This window comes from Cyanistes caeruleus, chromosome 20 (genome assembly GCF_971803275.1).
Source record: "Cyanistes caeruleus chromosome 20, bCyaCae1.hap1.1, whole genome shotgun sequence".
NCBI lineage: Eukaryota > Metazoa > Chordata > Aves > Passeriformes > Paridae > Cyanistes > Cyanistes caeruleus.
In genome coordinates this window covers 1,982,715-2,003,309 of record NC_141720.1, presented here as the reverse complement: position 1 = coordinate 2,003,309, position 20,595 = coordinate 1,982,715, and the positions used below count along the sequence as shown (strand labels likewise).

The 20,595-nt window shown below is 54.4% G+C and overlaps 1 protein-coding gene across 2 annotated transcripts in view; it reads left to right on the top strand.

The window, feature by feature from the left end:
- Nucleotides 1-662: 662 nt before the first annotated feature.
- Nucleotides 663-20,595, top strand: part of WHRN (whirlin) — a 40,937-nt gene continuing 21,004 nt past the window's right edge. Inside the window, exons 1-2 of one of the 2 annotated variants that reach the window (XM_086858169.1) lie at nt 663-1,459; nt 13,372-13,587. In XM_086858169.1, coding sequence (XP_086714295.1) covers nt 860-1,459; nt 13,372-13,587 — 816 coding nt within the window. In that variant the 5' untranslated portion in view covers nt 663-859. The remainder of the gene's footprint in view (nt 1,460-13,371; nt 13,588-20,595) is intronic. The other variant, XM_086858170.1, reaches the window with a different exon arrangement.

Genomic DNA, 20,595 nt, shown 5'->3' with positions numbered 1-20,595 from the left:
TGGAAAAACAGCCCCGCGGCTCAGGTATCGGCTCCGTGCCGGGCCAGGATGCTCTCAGCTGGAAACCGATCCCTGCCGAGCATCCTCTGCCGCGTGTCCTCCATCCCGCCACGCTGGGATGGAGGGAGACTGAGGAAGCTCTGGGATGGAGGGAGGCTGAGGAAGCTCTGGGATGGAGGGAGGCTGAAGAAGCTCTGGGATGGAGGGAAGCTGAGGAAGCTCTGGGATGGAGGGAGGCTGAGGAAGCTCTGGGATGGAGGGAAGCTGAGGAAGCTCTGGGATGGAGGGAGGCTGAGGAAGCTCTGGGATGGAGGGAGGCTGAGGAAGCTCTGGGATGGAGGGAGGCTGAGGAAGCTCTGGGATGGAGGGAGGCTGAGGAAGCTCTGGGATGGAGGGAGGCTGAGGAAGCTCTGGGATGGACGCAATCACCCGGGACGCATCCCTTCCCGAGAGGGCTGAGGAAAGGTGCCAGGACTTTCCATCCTGCGCAGCTCCCAGCCGCTCGGAGCCGCGGGCAGGGCTCGGCGCGCCGATGAGCGCTGATGAGCGGGCGCGCTAATTGCGGGTCCCGCGGGGGCGGGCGCTGGGGCGGGGCGGGGGGGTCCGGTCCCGCGGTGGGGCCGCTCTGTATAACCCGTCTCCCGGCAACGGCGGCCGCGTCACTTCCTGGGGAGCCGCCGGAGAGCCGCGGACAGGTGGAGCGGCGGGGCCGGTACCGGGGCTGATCGGGGCGCTGCGCTCCTGCCCCGTCCGGCTCCGCTCCTGCCCCGTCCGGCTCCGCTCCTGCCCCGTCCGGCTCCGCTCCTGCTCGCCTCGCTCCGGCCGCTCCATCCCCCGGTGCGCTCCCGGCTCCGCGGCGATGAGCGCGGAGCTGGACGGCGTGTCCGTGCACTCTTCCTCCTCCTCGTCGGGCTCGCTGGGCTCGGCGGCGGGGCCGGCACCGCGGCCGCTCTCGGCGAACGTGCGGCGGCTGCACCAGGCGCTGACGGCGCTGCTGAGCGAGGCGGAGCGGGAGCGCTTCATCCTCTGCCTCAATGCCTACCACGGCCGCCGCAACGTCTGCGACCTGGTGCGCTCCCTGCGCGCCCTGCTCGACGGGCCCCGCCGCCGGCAGCTGCTGCCGCTGCTGCGCCTCGTCCTGCCGCGCTCCGACCAGCTCCTCTTCGATCAGTACACGGCCGAGGGGCCCTACCTGCCGCCCCCCGGCCGCCCCCCGCCGCCCCCCGCCCCGCCGCCGCTGGTCCCGGGCGAGCTGCGGCAGGTGACGCTGCGCCGGAGCAAAGCCCACGAGGGTCTGGGCTTCAGCATCCGCGGCGGTGCCGAGCACGGGGTGGGCATCTACGTGTCGCTGGTGGAGCCGGGCTCGCTGGCCGAGCGAGAGGGGCTGCGGGTCGGCGATCAGATCCTGGGGGTCAACGGCAAGTCCCTGGACAGGGTGACCCACGCCGAGGCGGTCAAGGTGAGGCTGCTCCGCGCCGAGCTCCGGTGGATGTTTCCTCCGTCCCGCCTTGTCCCGGGCTCCGCTGCGCGCCTCGTCCCGCTCTGCCTCTCCGGTGCCTGTCCGCGTCCCCCCGCTCCTCCCTTCCCTCCCCGGCTCTTGTCCCCGTGCTCCCCGTCCAGCCGCATCCCTCCCCGGGGACCGGAGCCCCCCCGGTGCCGCTCTCCGGGACGCGGCGCTGGGAACGCGCATCCCTCGGCGGAGCGGAGCCGCTCCGGGTTTGCGGCACCGTGCGGGACCAGCCGAGCGCGGAGCCCCGCCGGAAAGTTTGCGTTGCTGATCGCGGTGCCAGCCACGGCAGGGACCGAGCTGCCGGGGTGGCTTTGGGCACGGCAGGCTCGTCCTGCGCTTCTGTCGCGGCTCTGAAGCGCAGAGGTGCTGCTCGTGCCTCGCCTGCAGCCTGGGATGCTCCTGGAAGCTGGAAATCTGCTTGAGCCGGGTTTTAAAGGATATACTCCCGCCGCTCTAGTGGGTTTCTCCTCGTAAAGATGGGGAAACCGAGGCACGGAGAAGCAGGACAGACCCACCCCAAGGGTTGCATCGTGCCCGAGGCAGGAGCAGATCCCCGATTCCCCTTCCAATGTGCCGGGGGAGAAGGAGAACGGTTACACAACTGAAGGGCTCCCGCTCTCCCAGCGGGGCTCCACATGCCCCGGAGACCTGTTGTAGCCCATAACACCATGGGGGCTATCGATAAAAGCTTTAATGCGGGGGGAGAACTCCATAAACCGTGGGATTTTCACCTGAAACGCGGGGTTCTGAGGCAAATCCGGGTCTGAGTGTCCCAAACCATTCCCAGAGCTGATCTTGTGGCTCCGCTCAGAGCGTTCCTGAGGCTCAAACCCATTGAGATGGAGCATCGACTTTTACAGCAGCGATTTGTAGGCAGCGTATGGAGAGCTGGGATCTGGCGTGACAAGGCTGCTTTCCAGCTGTTTGTGCTTTAATTTTTCCATAATAAGCTAAAGTGCTTCTGTTGGGAGCCTGTTCCATGTGGAGCGTTCCCCTGACAGCGCATTAATCTTGCTCAGCTTCGAACACCTCTCCCCTGCCGACCTGTGCGTTCCCTACCCCGGCTTTAAATCAGTGCCCTGGGCAAGGGTGCGACTTCCAGGCTGCAAAATGAGTCCCTGGTAATCCTGAGAGCAGAGGAAAGGTTTGTAGGAATTCTTTTTCTCTTCTTCCCAATGATAGGACAGCAGCAGGGTAAGCTTTCCAGTGTTAGTCTGCAATTCTGTGCCTTGGAGATTGCAGCCCCCACATATTTTGATATTTTGGTTATGGCACTGGGATGGAGAGGAACCAGGTGTCAGGAATGCTCTGCTCCATGACTTCATCTCCAACTCATCCCATTCTGTTGGGTAATTCACATCACTTTCTGTTTGTTCTCTAATATAATGTAATTGATGCCTTTTAGACATTATTAATTTTGAGTGAAACTAAGTGCTTCCTGCACAGAAATAATTCCTGGAGGACGTGGCTTGCCAAGAGCTATATTTTGTTAATATGATCCTGATAGGAAAAAGCAGCTTAGAAATTGTCTCCTTGTGAGCTGAACTTCTTTCAACAACAAATATATCACTTGCCGGGTGCTGGCACCTTCTTGAGCTCCCAGGTTCTTTTCACATCTGGGAAGGGTTTTTATGACCTACGTGGTGGTGGTGGAAACATTTTGCTTGGGAAGAGTGGCAGAGTGATTTACATTGCAGCTCTAATAAATCCTTGGGAGATTCTAAAATGAACCAAGTGTGAATTTGCCCTCGGATGCTGCATTTGGGAGGGGGGAAAGGAAAAGATCGTGTTCGGCGATGCTCGAGGGCAGCATTTGAAGGTTTAAGGTACAAATGCCTCAGCCCAATGTTTTGGGTGTCATTTGGAGTGTCAGAGCTGCAGGGACAAGAGGTGGTGATGGGTGGCTTTGTTTTGTGCTCTCTGCTTCTCCTTGAAACCTGGGATCTGGGGCTGGGTGCTGGCAGCTCTGCAAAGGCCTCTGGCTGTGCTCTGGTGTCCTGAGGCAGAGCAAACCTCGCTGTGTCCTGCCCTCCTCACTGCAGTGGGTCACTGGAGAGGGAAACATCAGCTCAGTTGGTCAGAGCACGGTGCTCATAACCCCAGGATTGGGGATTTGATCCCTTTATTGGCTGTTCACTGAAGAGTTGGACTCGATGATCCTTGTGATTCCTTCCAGCTCAGAATATTCTGTGATAAACCAGAGCTGGGTTTGGTCCTGGAATTCATGCACACGCTGTATTTGGGATCAAATAGAGAGAGGGAAAGCTGAGGAGAGAGGTTTTGTTAACACAAGCCCCTGGCTGTGTAGCTGATCTCTCTCTGCTCCTTCAGAGGAGGGGCTGTGCCGATCTGGCCCGGCCAGAAGGTGCCTGATGGAGCTCAGCTCTGTCCCTGTGCATGCGGCGATGCTCCAGCTCCTGCTGCACTTCCCCGGTGCTGTCCTGCAGCCAGGAGCGGTGTGACCAGGGCAGCCCCGCTCTCCATCACAGGCACAGCGTGCTGTGCTGACAGAAGCTGTCACAGCTCGTTCTTGGGGCGAGTGCAGGGCTCAGGAAGGCTCCCGGGCACTTTGCGCTCCCCAAGCTGAGCGTGACAAACTTCCCGAGCCACAGATCCGCTCGAGGTGCCTGGCTGTGGCTGTGGCAGCTGCTCAGGCAGGGCAGGGAATAAATGCAATGTCTGGATTTGTTTTGCAGCCTTGGGTGAGCGTTCCCACGGCAGGCACTGCGTTCCTTTCGCAGGTCGTGGTAGCTCTGCTGCCTTTCCGTGCGTGTCTGGCTGTGCAGGAGCAGCCCAGCTGCTCTCATCCCTCCTCTGGAGGAGCAGATAGATGCTGGCTGTGGGGCAGCAGCAATTTCTTTTTACTCCTGGAATTTTCAGGCATCGCTCAGTGATGCACCCAAAGCCAATCGTGGCAGCAGATGGGAACTGCCACAACACTGGGCTAAGTGACCTGCGTGATGTCCCAGCTCAAAACTCACTGCTGGCCTGTGACCAGTGATGTTTGCAGATGTTTCAGCCTAAATTAGATAAAAAGTGGCATTCTGACTTCAACCACAAGATTACCTCAGCACTTCAAATCAATTCCCTTAATGACCAGCTCCTTAACCTTTACGTGAGCACTGGAGTTTTATGCCTTGTCTGCTCCGCGCTCGGCTGTTTCATCCAAATCCAATCCAAATCCAAATTAAATGACTCCATTACAATTACAGCTCCATCATTGCAGCATTCAAGAGTGCACTTTAGCAAAAGATCACCAGCATTTGAATTATGGGGCAAGTAGAGAAGTTTGTGTTGGCTGCCGTATTTTTTAGATCTCACTTGGCTTTTTTTTTAGCCTTGCTATTTAGGACATTATACACTATATATATATTTATTTTACTATTTATGGTGTATATGCTGCTGTATTTTAGCATATACTGCTGTATTTTAGCAGTTGTGCTGAAAGTTTGTATTGATAATCTGTCATATTTTACCCAGAGGACTTAAAAATCAAGGTGTTTGTGGCTTTAGACCATCAAAATGTTACCCAGGAAGGTGTTTCCCCATTGCTCTGGGGTTGACATTAAATTCACACTCCTTTCTCCCCACACCCCTTATTTTTATTGCTTTGTTGTAGGCTTTTATGTCCTTTGAATAAAAGGACATTTAGGGAAGGAGGGGATGAGAGAAAGTGGAAACATTTCTGATTTAGGAATTGGCTGAATGAGCTACACCAGCCTCAAAGAGCTGCACTGGTGCCACCATTGGCCCTGCTGTTCCTGCTGGGCAAATCTGGATCAGCTTGACCAAAATCAACAAAACTCCACTAATTTGGATGTGCTGGGCTTGGGGAGTTTGATTCTTTGGTGTTGGTGTAAATCTGTGTTGGCTTTGCCAAAGTCCCTGGGCTGGAATTGAGTTTATTCTGAAGGAACTGGGCTAGTTCAAGTGCTCCTTTATTCCCAGAGGGAGATCCTGGTGCCTTTACACTTTCCAGGCTCTCCCTCCGAGTCCAGCTGACTGCAGGAGCTGAAGTGGGAACTGTTTGCAGGACAGAAGGACAGCAGGAGCCCCTGGCATCACACAGCACCTGCCTTTTAAGCTGTGAGTGCTTTTTTTTTGAGTGCAGCTTTGGGGTTTTTGTTTCTCAGCAGATCCAGAGAAGAAGGAAGCGATTACCACTCTAACTATTGGGGTGGATGCGAGTCACATCCTCCTTTTCCATGCTCCAGCTCCCGAGCTCCCTTGGGAAGGGGAGAAGTTCCAAGCCTTTTTCTTTAGTGCCTTCTAAAAGCACGGAGCTGGCGATGAGCACTCAGCAGTTAAAGGAACACGGCTGAGATCTTCACAGAATCAGGGATCAATGGATTGCCTTCACCCCTCAGTCATCCCAGCCCGGCTCTGGCTCATCATCCTCAGCTCCAAGCACTTGGAAGGGTCAAAACTCAAGCAAAGCGAGCTGCACTCATTCCTCTGAGCCGTGCCCACAGTGCCGTGGTGATTAAATCAGCAGGGTCAGGTCACAGTAATCAATTAATTGGGCATCACAAGAAACAATCACACAAAATTTGCTTTATTGTAAGCTGGCTGGAAAGAAAAATGGCTCTAAATATGTTTGTGAGGCTCAGGACTGCACATCTCTGCTGTCATTTCTCAGAGGTCTTTCAGTAATCCCACACCTGGGGTCCTTTCTTATGAAATATTATGGTCTCTGAAGAGATCACCTTGTTTGCCAGCATGAAAACCCACAGTAACAGGACATAAAAGGAATTTTAATCTCCTTTTAATTATTTTTGAATGCCCACTTGACACTTCCATCAGAGCAGGCGATGGAAAGGCTGGAGGGAGTGAAAGGCTCTGCTGGAACAGAGAGATGGTGGTGGCTGGGGATGAGATCCCCCTGATGCAATTCCCGTCCCTCACAGGATCAAGGTGGCACCAGTGCAGCTCTTTGAGGCTGGTGTAGCTCATTCAGCCAATTCCTAAATCAGGAATTTTTCCACTTTCTCTCATCCCCTCCTTCCCTAATGCATTTAAAATGACTTTTAAAGCTCCTTCAGGGGGAGGGCTGGCGGCAGTGGCAGCGCAGGGATGTGGAAGGAGCAGAACTTTGAGCACTGGAGCTGCCCAAGGTGCTGCTCCCCTCTCACTCTGAGCCCCTCTGAGCTCCACATGAATTCCTGCTGTGACTTGGGCTGGGCTGAAGCTGCACACCCAGCCAGAGCCTGTGGGAACGGGGGTTTGGCTGCTCCACCTGGCTTAGGAGTCGCTGGTATTTGCTGCTCTGCCACTGATTTTCCTCAGTGGACAAGTTCCTTAGTCATCTGTTTCCCTTCATTTCACCAGCAAATCACAATCAGCCCTAATGAAATCAAATGACTTTATAGTGATGCACAAGATTGGAATGAGGGCCTTAATCTCTCCTCTCCTCATAATGCAGGGATGATGGGACTTGGCACCAGGACTGGCTTGTTCATCAGGGTTAGCATTGTCAGGGCATCCTGGAGTTCCTGCAGCATTAGTGTTATTTAGTGGGCTCCTTGTAAATAAACAGTTTTGCCTCAGCAAAGAAATTTGTAAGATAACCTGGAGGATAAAAGCTTATTTCCTTCTAGTGGCCACTGGAAGAAAACAAAAGCATCAGAACTGGTGAATTAAAATATCCTTTACCCAGTTCCCCTGTCCTCAGGGAAGAGGATGGATTTTCTTGACACTTTCCTCAGTGCCACGGAGAATTATTCAGCTCGAAATGTCCTCAGTCAAAGTGACAAAGCAGCTGCTGATGTGATTTACCTTGGGTTCTTTTGACTGGATGCTCTGTGAGTTCTCCCAGCCACGAGCACCGAGTGCTTGGTGGGTAGAGGTGAAGCAGAGCCCTGGAGGAGCTCTGGTCCTTCCAGCTGCCTCTTGCTGGGCTCAGGAATTGCCTCGGAGCCCCTTGGGGCAGGAGGTGCTGCCAGGGGAGGCTGGAGGGGGCTCTGCTCTGTGCAGGCTCTGCCTGGATGTCCTCAGTGCTTCATCCAGCGTCCTCCTCGCTTCCCCACATTGATTCTTCCAAATTTTTTCCACCAAGGAATTAACCCTGTTTCGATAATGTGGCCTTGGTGGTGCTTCACATCACTCCACACATTGCTTGGTGTGGAGCAGAACGAGAAGACCCGAGGAAAGAGGAGGCAGTGCTTTAATCTACATTTCCCTTATGCCTCCCCCCTGCCCTGAAAGCACCCAAACAGCTTTGGTTTTGCTTTGTTTCCACAATTATGTGGATTTTTCTGCTCTTTTTAGAATTATGCCGGGCTTGCCTGAGGGCTGTGCTGGGCAGGGACCAGCTTGGAGGGGTGGGAGGTTGCAGAGTGGGGATGGGGAAATGTCAGCCCTAGGAGGGAGAAGGTGCTGGAGCTAAGGTTTCACTTGACCTTTCCCGGTTGAAGGGACATGGGCTTCCTGATGCCTTGGGGCTAAATGTGTGCAATCACCATAATTATACATCGATTTGCATCCATTTGCATAAGTGCCGCTACTTGAAAGCCCAACTGCTGTCCTTTGCCTTGGGAGAGGGGGAGAGGTTGGACTGTGCCTCCTGCAACTCCCATTTGTCTCCCTGCAGGGAGGCCGTGTCACCCCCGGGTCACCCCCGGGTCACCCCCGGGTCACCCCGGGTCACCCCCGCATCCCCTGGACCATGGTAGCCACTGCTGTCCCTCCATCCTGTTTCCCTCAGCCTCCTTCTGTGTCCTGCTCTCCCCTCCAGCCTCTGGGTCATCTTTTCCTCGTTCCACTTCTCTCCCTCCCTGCTCAGGGATGAGCTGTTTGCTCACGTCAGAGAATTCCAGGCTCCCGGTTCCTCTGCTCAGATCCAGCTCCTTGGGCTCTGTCAGGCAACGTGGGGATGGGATAGACTTAAAATCATGGAATCCCAGACTGGCTTGGTTGGAAGGGGCCTAAAAGCTCATCCAGTTCCATGGCAGAGACACCTCCCACTATCCCAGGTTGCTCCAAGCCCCATCCAACCTGGCCTTGGGCACTTCCAGGGGCAGCCACAGCTTCTCGGGGCAACACTTGTTCCAAAATACCTTATTTCCAACTGCACTCTGCAGTCTGGGCCAGGGGACAGTCTCTCCTTGCTTCACCTGGCAAATTTGGCCTTAACCACGAGTTGCAATGGCCTTTAATCCATCCTGCCTGGAGCTGATCCCTGGAGCTGATCCCTTCCTTCCCCTGGGGGCAGGAGGTGCCTGTGCCTGCTGTCCTGTCTCTGCAGAGGAGCCTTTGAGCTGATGTGGCTCAATCCCTCTCCTGTAAAAGCTGCTGCCCTGCAGCCCCTCCCCAGCAGGATTGTTGTGTTCAGTCCATCTGATCCCACAAGCTTCAACCCACCAGAGTCCAGCAGAAACACCCCGGGATGGAGCAGGAACTGGTGGTTGGACAAACTTCTGCCAATCGCTCCCGGCACGGTGCTGGAACGTGCTGTAAAAGCTCCCTCTGCCTCCCTCCTCTGGTATCTCATCATTTCTTTCCCTTTGCAGCTTGGCTTCTAAGCCTGTGCTGTTCTTTTCGGGATGTGCTGCCAAATTCCCGGTGTTTTGCTGATTGATAACCTCAGCACTGACCCAGAGTGATGCCCATTGTCCCATTATCCCACTATCCCATTATCCCATAGCCAATCTCCCATAGCCATTATTGCATGCCTGTTATCCCATGCCCATTATTCCATAGCCATTATCCCACACCCATTATCCCACAGCCATTATTCCATGTCCTTTATACCATACCAAATATCCCACACCCATTATCCCACACCTATTATCCCATACCCTTTATTCCATGCCCAATAGCCCATGTCCTTTATCCCACACCCATTATCCCACACCCATTATTCCATTCCAAATATCCCACACCCGTTATCCCATAGTCCAAATATCCCACACCCATTATCCCATAGTCCAAATATCCCATGCCCTTTATCCCATAGCCATTATTCCATTCCAAATATCCCACACCCGTTATCCCATAGTCCAAATATCCCACACCCGTTATCCCATAGCCATTATTCCATTCCAAATATCCCACACCCGTTATCCCATAGTCCAAATATCCCACACCCGTTATCCCATAGTCCAAATATCCCACACCCGTTATCCCATAGCCATTATTCCATTCCAAATATCCCACAACCGTTATCCCATAGCCATTATTCCATTCCAAATATCCCACAACCGTTATCCCATAGCCATTATTCCATTCCAAATATCCCATGCCCTTTATCCCATAGCCATTATTCCATGTCCGTTATCCCACAGCCATTATTCCATACCCAATATCCCACACCCATTATCCCACACCTATTATCCCATACCCTTTATTCCATATCTAATATCCCATATCCATTATCCCACACCCATTATCCCACAGCCTTTATTCCATACCCAATATCCCACACCCGTTATCCCACAGCCTTTATCCCATAGCCATTATTCCATGTCCATTATCCCACAGCCTTTATTCCATACCCAATATCCCACACCCGTTATCCCACAGCCTTTATCCCATAGCCACTATTCCATGTCCATTATCCCACAGCCTTTATTCCATACCCAATATCCCACACCCGTTATCCCACAGCCTTTATCCCATAGCCATTATTCCATGTCCATTATCCCACAGCCTTTATTCCATACCCAATATCCCACACCCGTTATCCCACAGCCATTATTCCATGCCCATTATCCCAGAGCTAATCCAGCTTTGGTGAGGCTGTTCCTGCCAGGAAGGAAAAGCATCTTGAGGCTGTGGTGAGGGGGAGGATGGCTCATGGTTAATGCTCCCAGTATCCAACTGGGATCTTCCCACTCCTTCCCCCAGGAGCCGATTGCTCCTCTCCTTAGCAGGGAAGGTGCAGAGAGGAGCTGTGTCCCTGCGAGGGGCACGCTGACAGGAGGATCCTGCTGATTAATTGCCACTGATTCTTGGCATCTGTGCTCCTTCTGGGCAGGTTTTTGGAGATGCTTTTACACAACCTCTCAGGGATATTGGGAAATGAGGAATAAAAGGGGGGAAATGGTGAAGGTGGGAGAGGAAAGCCCTCAGTGATGTGAGACTGGCAGGGTTTCAGAAGGGTCACTCTGGATCCTAGGATAGAACATGATGCACTGGGAACTGTTTGGGTTTTATGGGGTTATTTTAAAGGTAATTGTGGCACATGAGATGTGTGTTTCCTTTTTTGATCAGTTAAAACGATCTCCTTCCCTCTCAGAGGGCTTGACAGATAATTAAATAGAGTGTTGTTAGGGGATCAGTGGCCTCATGGAATCAATCTGCCCCTCTCTCTGGCACTTGCTGCTTCTGATGACATTTCTGGGCAGTTGGTGACTGTTCCTCTGCTAGAGGTTTTGGCTCTAATTCCCAGAATCACATAAATGATGTCTTTAAGCTGTGCTGCTGGCAGGTGAGCGTGCACACTGCGGTGCCAGCCCTAAATCTCCCACCCCATGGTCCTCAAACACATCAGGGGCAAAGCCAGATCTTACTTGAGGCTGGAGCAAAACCCAGCAGCACTGAACACCAGGCAGCAAATCCCTGAGAGAGAGGAGATGCAGCCTGCACCGTCTGATTCTGCACAGAGCATTAAGGAGGTGGAATTTGTTATTTAGGGCTGGCTGGGTGAGGTTCAGTGTGCCCATCAGATAACCTGATTTCCCACAAAACTCACAGGATGAGTTCTGCTGTGCCTTTGGGGTTGCAGTGAGTGCACACAGGATGATTTGTGTGTCTGGGAGGAAGATGTTTCCCTTGTAGATATGATGTCCTTTGTGATGTCCCCCTGTGCTGGGCACTGCTGGGGACACCTCAAATCCTGTCTCCAGTTCTGGGCCTGTCAATTTGGGAAGGACCTTGAGGGGATGGAGCTGGGAAGGGGCTGGAGTTCCAGGAGAGGCTGAGGGAGCTGGGAAGGGGCTCAGGCTGGAGAAAAGGAGGCTCAGGGGGAATTTCTGGCTCTGCACAAGTCCCTGCCAGGAGGGGACAGCCCCAGGAAACAGGGACAGGAGGAGAGGGAACAGCCTCAGGCTGGGCCAGGGGAGGCTCAGAGGAGACAGCAGCAGGAATTTCCCCATGGAAAGGGAGCTCAGGGATTGGAAGTGCCCAGGAAGGTTCAGAGTCCCCATCCCTGGACGTGTCCAAGGAAGACCAAGGTGGCACTCAGAGCTCTGGGCTGGGGACAAGGTGGGGACCAGGCACAGGTTGGACTCGATGGTCTGGGAAGTCTTTTCCAACCTCAGTGATTCTGGAATTCTGTGATTAGAGCTCTGCTGAAAAGCTTCTCCTTTTGTCCCAGGGAGCTGGGATGATCTGTATTGTCTGTGTGGGCAGGTTCTGGCCCTCTCTCTTGCTGTGGTGGCTTTAAAAGCAGGGCTGGCAGCAAAATCAACATTGGAGGCTCTGGAGCCTGGCACAGCCACGGTGCCTGTGTGAGAATGGTCCCCTGGAGCAGGCAGAGGGCTCAGAACCTGCTCCATCATCCCAGAGAGACCTGGGCAGGGTGGAGCTGGTGAACACCTCTGGCAGCCCAGCAGGGATGTGTTTGAGGACTGGGAAAGGTGCAGGAGCAGGGGCTGGAGCTGGTGCTGTACAGGTGTCCCGATGGGGCTGCGGGTTTGGCAGTCCCTGTGCCAGCCCTGCAGGCACACTGTGACCTTGGGAGCGTGTGCCAGGTTTGCAGCCAAGTTTCTGTGTGTGATGGAGATGCTGAGCTGGGGTTTGAGCTGGGGTTTGAGCTGGGTTCTCCGTGCCTCTGGCAGGGAGGGACAGGACTGCTGCCAGGTCACTATTACTGACAATTTCCCTCTTTACTGAGGTTTACTGCTGGTTTTAGTTCTTCCCAGCCACAAGCTTTGCTCAGCAGCTTCTCTGCTCAGTGGGGACAGGACTCCTTGCAGGAGCAGCTCATCAAAATGATGTATACATGGGAAAAAAACCCAAACAGCTCCTTTCTGAGAGCAGATCTGCAGTGCTGATGTTCCTGAGGGATCAGCACTTACAGCTGTCCCCAGGGAGAACTCCTCTATATTAATTGATGTTTCCTATGTTAGCTTCTCACAGTGGAAACTGGAGGGGCAGAGGAACAATTGCAAATCACCTCCTGTGGTCCCCAAGGTCATCTCTGTGCATGCTGGTTTAAGTGTGTGTATGTGTTTAGTAATTATTCCACTCATTAATTGACTGCTTGTGCTGGGGAAGGCAGCTGGTAACTCAATGGCTGAATTTCTGGGAGTGCTGTCAATGTTCCCTGAAGGCATCAGGAGCTTTTCCAATGGCAGAGGTTGGAGTTGTGGGCACAGAGCTGGGGCTGAGCGAAGGCTTTTCCCACCCTGGCTTTGTTTGCTGTCATTGAGAGGCTGACATCCATGCTCAGCCTGGAGGGGAGAAGACTCCAGGGGGATCTTGGAGCACTTTCCAGTGCCTAAAGGGGCTCTGTGAGAGCTGGAGAGGACTTTGGACAAGGATCAGTGCTGCTGTCCTCCAGCACTGCTCCCTGTCCTGCTCTGCCTCCTCTCCAGAGCTACAGAAGCTGCTCAGCCCTGGGTTCAGCCCATCCTGGGCAGGGCTCTGCCCACCTCCCCTCCCCTCTTGGCTTCACTCTTCTCTTTCCCTGGCTGATGGGAAAGGTTTTCTCTGTTATCTCAGCAGCAGCTTTGCCTTAACTCTGTTGCAAAGAACAGAAAGAACAGAAAAATCCCGTCTTTCCCCACCAGCTCCGTCACTGAGCCGCTGGCTGCAGAGGAGCTGGAGATCTTTAAACCTCCAGAAGTGCAAAGCTGTATCTGCCTGAAGTCCAGGTGGCCCTGTGGGCATTAACCCCCTGTCCTTGCCTTGTCTTCCAGGTGCTGAAGGGCTGCAAGAAGCTGAACCTGTCGGTGCACTCGGTGGGGCGCATCCCGGGGGGTTATGTCACCAACCACATCTACACCTGGGTGGACCCCCAGGGCCGCAGCGTGTCCCCCCCCACGGGGCTGCCCCACCACCAGAACAGCTCCCTGCGCAGGGACAGCGAGAAGAGGAGCCACCTCCAGCTCCTGCAGGAGGGGGATGAGAAGAAGGTGAGCAAAAAGGGGTCAGACACAGCCCTGGGGGGCTCTGCCCGTGCAGGTCCCAGCCCTCTCTGTGTGATCTGTGTGATTCTCCATTGCCTGGCTCTCTGTTGGCATCCCTTGGGCTGTAGCTTTCCCCCTGCCTGCCCCCAGAGGTCCTGCAGGATGGGATGGGTTGGATTTGTTCCTGTTTGGCACAAGGAGGAGCTGGGCTGGAGGGGAGGAATTGTCCAGTCTGGTCTGGCAGGGAAGGTCCTGCCAGGAACCAAACCAGGAGTGGGGTTTAAAGCTTTTCCCAACAGGAGGTTGTTGGGTTGGACATTGAGAGACTGACATCCCTGTCCAGCCTGGAGACAGGAAAGCTCTGGGGAGACCTCAGAGCACCTGCCAAGGCCTAAGGGAGCTCCAGGAGAGCTGGAGAGGGGACAAGGCATGGAGGGACAGGACCCAGGGAATGGCTCCCAGTGCCAGAGGGCAGGGCTGGATGGGATATTGGGCAGGAATTGTTCCCTGGCAGGGTGGGCAGTGCCTGGCACAGGGTGCCCAGAGCAGCTGGGGCTGCCCCTGGATCCCTGGCAGTGCCCAAGGCCAGGCTGGACACTGGGGCTGGGAGCAGCCTGGGATGGTGGGAGGTGTCCCTGCCATGGCTGGGGTGGCACTGGATGAGATTTAAGGTCTCCTCTAATCTGTGTCACCTGTGGGTGTGGAAGGCTGGATCTGAGTGCATTCCTGCCCTTCCTCCTGCAGCTCATCTCTTCCCTCAGGTGTTCCTGTGAGGCTTTCTTGGCAGTTCCCCTCTCTTGGCAGTTCTGTCTTAGTAAAAAAAAAATATAACTCCCCCCAACCCCTCAGCTCTTCTCTCCTACAAATGCTCTGAAATAAACCAGATTATTTTCCTTTTCCATTTGGGGAGAAGCAGCCTGGGCCAGGAGGGGCCTGAGTGAAAACCCTGGTGAGGCAAAAAGGAGCAGGGAAGGGAATGGCTCCTGTAGTGACACCAGGGGAGTGTGGCCAGTGCTGGGCCTGGGTGCCAGAAGGAAACCATGAGCACATGGAATTTCCAGCCCTGCTCCCTTGCTGTGAGCTGCCCTCCTTTAAACAGCCCTTGGTGTAAGGGAAGCCAGCACAGGCTGTTGGAGCTGCAATATTTGATCTCGGGGATTTGATGTCTCCTGTCCCTCACACTTGCCATGGCCAGCCAGGCCTGCAGAGGTGTCACTGCAGAGTCACAGTGCTCAGGTGCCCGAGGAGAGAGGGACAGATGGACAGGGAACCTCATCCTGTACAAGCAGGAGGTGGTGTTTCCTCATTGCCACCCACGGAATATCAAAGTGCTGTCCTAGGAGTCAGCACCGCCTTCCCAAAGACACAGAATTGCTTGGAGCCTTGGCTGTTTCCATCCTTTTGTCCTGATATTGCTCTGTCTGTGCCCAGAATGTCCTCAGCTCCTGGAAACGCTGTGGAAGGGTCTGTGAGCTTCCCATCTCAGCCAGAGGGAGAGAAAAATCTAATACAGCATGAGGCAGTTTGCTGATGAAATATTCATGTGGGCCACAAGGGAGAAGGGCCTATTCTTTTTATTTTAAGGAGAGGAGAAAAGCAGGCTGTGCTGGCTGGTGTCTCCCAGCCCCTGGCACCCGGTGTCACCTTGACAGAGCAGCAGCAGCTGTGGGCAGCTGTGGGGAGCTGTTCTGTGCACATCATCCCTTCGGTCCTCGCTCTGTGTGGACATGAAATGCTCACAGATCTGAGAGTCCCCTGCCCCTGTCCCAGCCTCGTGTGGTCCTGGCCACTTGCAGGGCCCTGGGGAGAAGTCCCAGCCCTGTGTGTGCTCCTGCTCATCCTGGTGTGAGCACCTTTGCCCAGGTGCTTCCAAAATCTGAGCTTGTGTCCTTCCATTCCTCGGTGCTGCTCCACACAGCCAGGCAGCCCTTTGGCTTCTTCAGACAATCCCAGACTGGTTTGGAGTGGAAGGGACCTTAAATCTCATCCAGTGCCACCCTCTGCCATGGCAGGGACACCTCCCACCATCCCAGGCTGCTCCAGCCCTGTCCAGCCTGGCCTTGGGCACTGCCAGGGATCCAGGGGCAGCCCCAGCTGCTCTGGGCACCCTGTGCCAGGCACTGCCCACCCTGCCAGGGAACAATTCCTGCCCAATATCCCATCCAGCCCTGCCCTCTGGCACTGGGAGCCATTCCCTGGCTCCTGGCCCTCCATCCCTTGTCCCCAGTCCCTCTCCAGCTCTCCTGGAGCTCCTTCAGGCTCTGCAAGGCCACCCTGAGCTCACCCCAAAGCTTCTCCAGGTGAACAATCCCAGCTCTGCCAGCCTTTCCTCCCAGCAGAGCTGCTCCATCCCTCTGATCCCCTGGAGCCTCCTCTGGATCTCTCCAGCAGAGGATCACACTTTGACCCCAGGACAGGGGGCTGGAGGCCCCTCTGTTAACCTGGGACAAATCCATGACAACTGCAGGAAATATTTGACGCTCTCAGTGATGGAGATGGGATGGAGAGGGAGTGTTCAACCTTCTCCTGGCCCCACTCCTTGGTGCCACTCCAGCAGGGACACTGGTCACTGCTTTAAGTGCAGAAGGCTTGGAATGCACTTTGCAGTAGCCTTCACTCCTGATTTCCCATCTCTAAGAGCAGAAAAAAGGAAAATTACTGGCTGTTACCTGTCTGAAATGCTCAAGCCTGCCCAGACACCTCCGTATCCAGAGGTTCCTTGCTGTGCCAGCTGGTGGTGGAAGCAATTCCCCCAAGGCAGAGCTGCTGGCAGCGAGCAGAGCCTGCCCTGGCTGGTGTTGGACAGGGGGTGTTTGGTGTGACATTTTCTGCACACAGCCTGCAGGGCAGGGACAAGCTGAGTCGCTGTGGCCTGAATTACTGAGCAGCATGGAGGGCTGGAAACGTGTCCCAGAGCAGGGAAACCACCTGCCTCCAGATTTCTCCTTTTCTATTTGTATGTGTGGATTTATGGGTAGCTACAGATATATAATTAACTGCTGTTAAAATGGGGTTATTCTGTTCACAAAAATGCAAATAAATGCAACACATCCCTGGATAACTCAGCCCAGTCAGGCAGAACTGACAGGCACCGAGGCCTGTTTGATTCGTGGGTGGTTTTACATTCTGAAGGGAGAACTGGTTAATTTTTTTATCCCACTCTCTCCTATTTCTAATTGATCTGAATGTCCTGGAATGGATGTGCCAGAGCTTTTGAAGAGGCAGGGTTTGGGGAAGCACAGCAGAGCAGCCCCAGCCCTGCAGCAGAGGCTGGAGCGATGGGACCCAGCGAGCGAATCCGCTGCCGCAACACCTCCGGAGTCAAAGGGATGTTTCCAGCTCTCCCAAGGTTAAATTCAAGGTTGCTGGAGGCATCTGACATTCTTCAGGCAGTGGAAATATCCCTGTCTGGCTGCCTCTTCCTCCAGCTTGCCTGGAAGGATGGGTTTGTCACCGAGGTGATTATCCCGAGGCAGGAGGATTTGTTATCCCAAGGCTTGGAATGGGAACCCCCGGTGTGTTCTGGTGTAAGTGATCCATCCAGGGATCTGTGGGATCATCCTGGTGGGATGGGGTGTGGAACAGGCTGCCTTTGGGCACTCTGGTTCAGCTCCAAAGGCAGCGTTCCCAGCCTGTGGCTTTATCCACATTTTCCTGCAGCCACAGGGACTCCTTCACTTCCAGCTGTGGAAGAATCCCCAGCGAAGGGATTTGGGGATTGGGATTCAGCAGCTGGCTTGGCTTTCCCCATCCCATTCCAGGCAGAATCCTGCCTGCCCCGAGCTGGGCTCAGAGGCTGTTCTGGGTGAGCAGAGGGGGTGCTGAGATCTGGGCCAGCTTTTCGGAGCAGCCCTGACCTACCACGAGGAGAAGGGAGGTGAGGATTAAAGGAATGCTGACAGGTTCAGCCTGTGATTGTGCAAGGTGTTACAGATCCATGTTTCCCATGGCAGGTGCTGTATTTCCCAAATTTAGCATTTTCCTGTAGTTGGGATTGGTGAATCCAGTGGCTCATCAGAGCCCCGTGCCCACAGGTGGAGTCACCAGTGGTCAGGAAGTTTTGCAATAGGAAAGGATTGGTTTGAAATAGGAAAGGATTGGTTTGCAATAGGAAGGGATTGGTTTGCAATAGGAAGGGATTGGTTTGCAATAGTGCAAAGCTCTGGGAAGTGTTGCTGGAGCCAGGTGAAAGCCCCCAGCCCCATCCCAGGATGTCACTGCCTGCTGGAAAGCTGGGACCTGCTTCCCATGCTCACCTTCTGCTTCAGAGCACTTGGATTTTTATCGTCTGTCCGGGCTTAGAGTCCTCTGGATTTGTCACAGCAGCAGCAAGAGCCATTTGTGCTGTGAATTGTCATTGATGGAGCTCTGGATTGACAGCTTATTTCATTAAAAGCACTTTGGAAACCCTCAGACAGTGCAAACTCGGAGGTGCTGCTGTGCTGGGAGGAAGATGAAGTGTGCAGAGCACTCTGCTAGTGCTGGGCTGCGAGTTCTCTGAGAAGCACCATTCCATCAGCTGAATTGGTACCTTAATGTGCTTATTGCCAGGGGAGCTGCTTACTCCTGCAAGCTTTTGGTGCAGCAGAAGAAAGAAAACATGATAAAGAGAGTGTGAACATCTCCTCAGCTTCAGGCAGTTCTGGAGCCAAAAGTAGCAGTAATTATTATTTTAAAAAACCATAAAATATCTGTGCTAATATTGCGTGGCTTGAATGTTTGAGGCACTGCTGGTGACTACTTGAGCATGAAGGATAAGAGATGCAGGAGAGGGAAGGAAGGATTTCTTGCTATTAGTTTGTAATGACATTTGCAGTGTGAGTGATCCAGCTCCCCACATCTCTCACTGTTTGCTTGCTCTGACCTTGCTGGGCTTTGATTTTGTTTACAGCTTTTAAGGCTCTCCAGGCTCATGGGGGGCTGGTTTAGTTCCCTGTGGGACTGGAATATGGGATGTGAGCCCTTGGTGCACCATGGAATGATTTGGGTTGGAAAGGACCTTCCAACCCCATCTAATCCAACCCCCTGCAGTGAGTAGGGGCATCTTCAGCTTCACCACACCCAGCCTGGCCTTTGATGTTTCCAGGAGTCATCCTCCTGCCTCGGGCATCCTGTAGCTCTGTCCCAGCAGCCTTACCCAAAAATGCCCTTTGTGTCACACCCCAGCCCACCCTGAGGGGCAGCAGTTCCACCTCAGTTATTTTAGGCACTTTTAAGTAGAGGAAGCACCCAAAAGTGTCACTGGGTGTGTGAGCCCCATGGGGAGGCAGTGTGGGCTCAACAGGAGCTGGACTGAGGCTGGGGATGGGCAGAGGGTTTGGTTTGGGCACTGGCCCTGTGCCCTGTGTCACCTCCCAGCCCTGGGAGCTGCTCCCTGCCCCCAGTGCTGGGTGTTGGGTGGCCTTGGGGAGCTGCCCTGGGCAGGGGGTGACACTGGAACAGCTCTGATGGCCCTGGCACCCCCCAGCTGCTGCCAGCACCCCGGGAATGGCTGTGAGCCAGCTCTGCCTCCCTACACTGGCTGTGTGCAGGATGTCTAGACACAAACTGTGGGGTTTCTGTGGGAGGCAGGAGGAGGATGAGCCCTGCGAGCCTCCCGAGGCGCTGTTTGTGCCGTGTGGCAGCAGTAATGGCCTGGAAATAGCTGCCAGCATGGCTGAAACCTCCTCAGCCACACAGCTGCGTGCTGAGCCCTTCTGGGGCAGCCTAATTCCTGTCTGAAAGGCCTTTCTCTAATGGCAAAATTGAATCTGTCAACAGGTAATTCCATAAACCCAGACAGAAGAAATCCTGTGCAGGAATCGGCTCGGAGCAAGAGCTGATGATGGCATTCTTTTCTCCTTTATTTCCTGCTGCAGGAGATGGCAGATGTTTCAGTGTTGAAACAGAAATTAAAACTGTGACCTTGGACTTCCAAATGTTTCTGTGTGATGCACGCAGGAGTGGCCTGGGGCTGGGAATGGCACAGGGAAGGAGGTGGGGACTGGGCAGTGATGGTGCTGTGGGAATGCCTGGCAAGGTGTGGGGGTGACCTTGCCTGGATGTTACTGAGCCCCCAGGACATGATGGGGCTGCAGGAGAGCTGGACAGGGAGTGGGGACAAGGGATGGAGGGACAGGACACAGGGAACAGCTTTAAGCTGAATGATGATAGAATTAGATGGGATATTGGGCAGGAATTGTTCCCTGGCAGGGTGGGCAGTGCCTGGCACAGGGTGCCCAGAGCAGCTGGGGCTGCCCCTGGATCCCTGGCAGTGCCCAAGGCCAGGCTGGACAGGGCTGGAGCAGCCTGGGATGGTGGAAGATGGTGGAACTGGCTGAGCTTTAAGGTCCTTTCCAGCCCAAACCATTCTATTATCTGTGCTGTCCTCATTTTCCCCACAGAGCAGCTGCCCTTGTTTGCTGCCTGGTTTAGGATGGTGTCAGGACAGCCTGGATTTCGGAGCTCAGAGTGATCCCAGCTCTCCCTGAGGGGTGTTACAGCTTCTCACCCTGAGGGAGCTTCAGCCAGGGGGGAGAGTAGAAGCATAAAGTGGAAATGGTACCAAAATTCTGTGTTTGGGCCAAGCCTTGGCACTGGAGTGTTTATCACACGTGTGGCAGCATGAATGGAAGGGCACCAGCAGAAGGGCTTGGCCCAGGGAATGCTGTGTTGAGGGGCCCTGGATCAGCACTGGGAACCACTGGGAACACCAGCCTGGTCACTGGTGTAGCTCCCTCCTTGGACACAGCTGGGTTTGTGCTCCAGTGTCCCCCCAGGCTGGCAGTGACAGTGCTGATGGCAGGGCCACCCCTCCTGTCCCCACCCCTGTGCTGTTCCCATCACTGGAGGCAAACACCTTGGGAAGGAGAGTGCAAATCGTCCCCTGTGATCCCTAAGCCTGGAGTGGCTCAGCCTTTGCTTCATCCTGGCCATCAGCTCATCCCTCCATTGCTCCTCTGATGCCTCAGGATTCTGGCTTTTATATTTTCCATCTATTTGCAATCCTGCAGTTCTCCAGTGTGTAACTCCAAA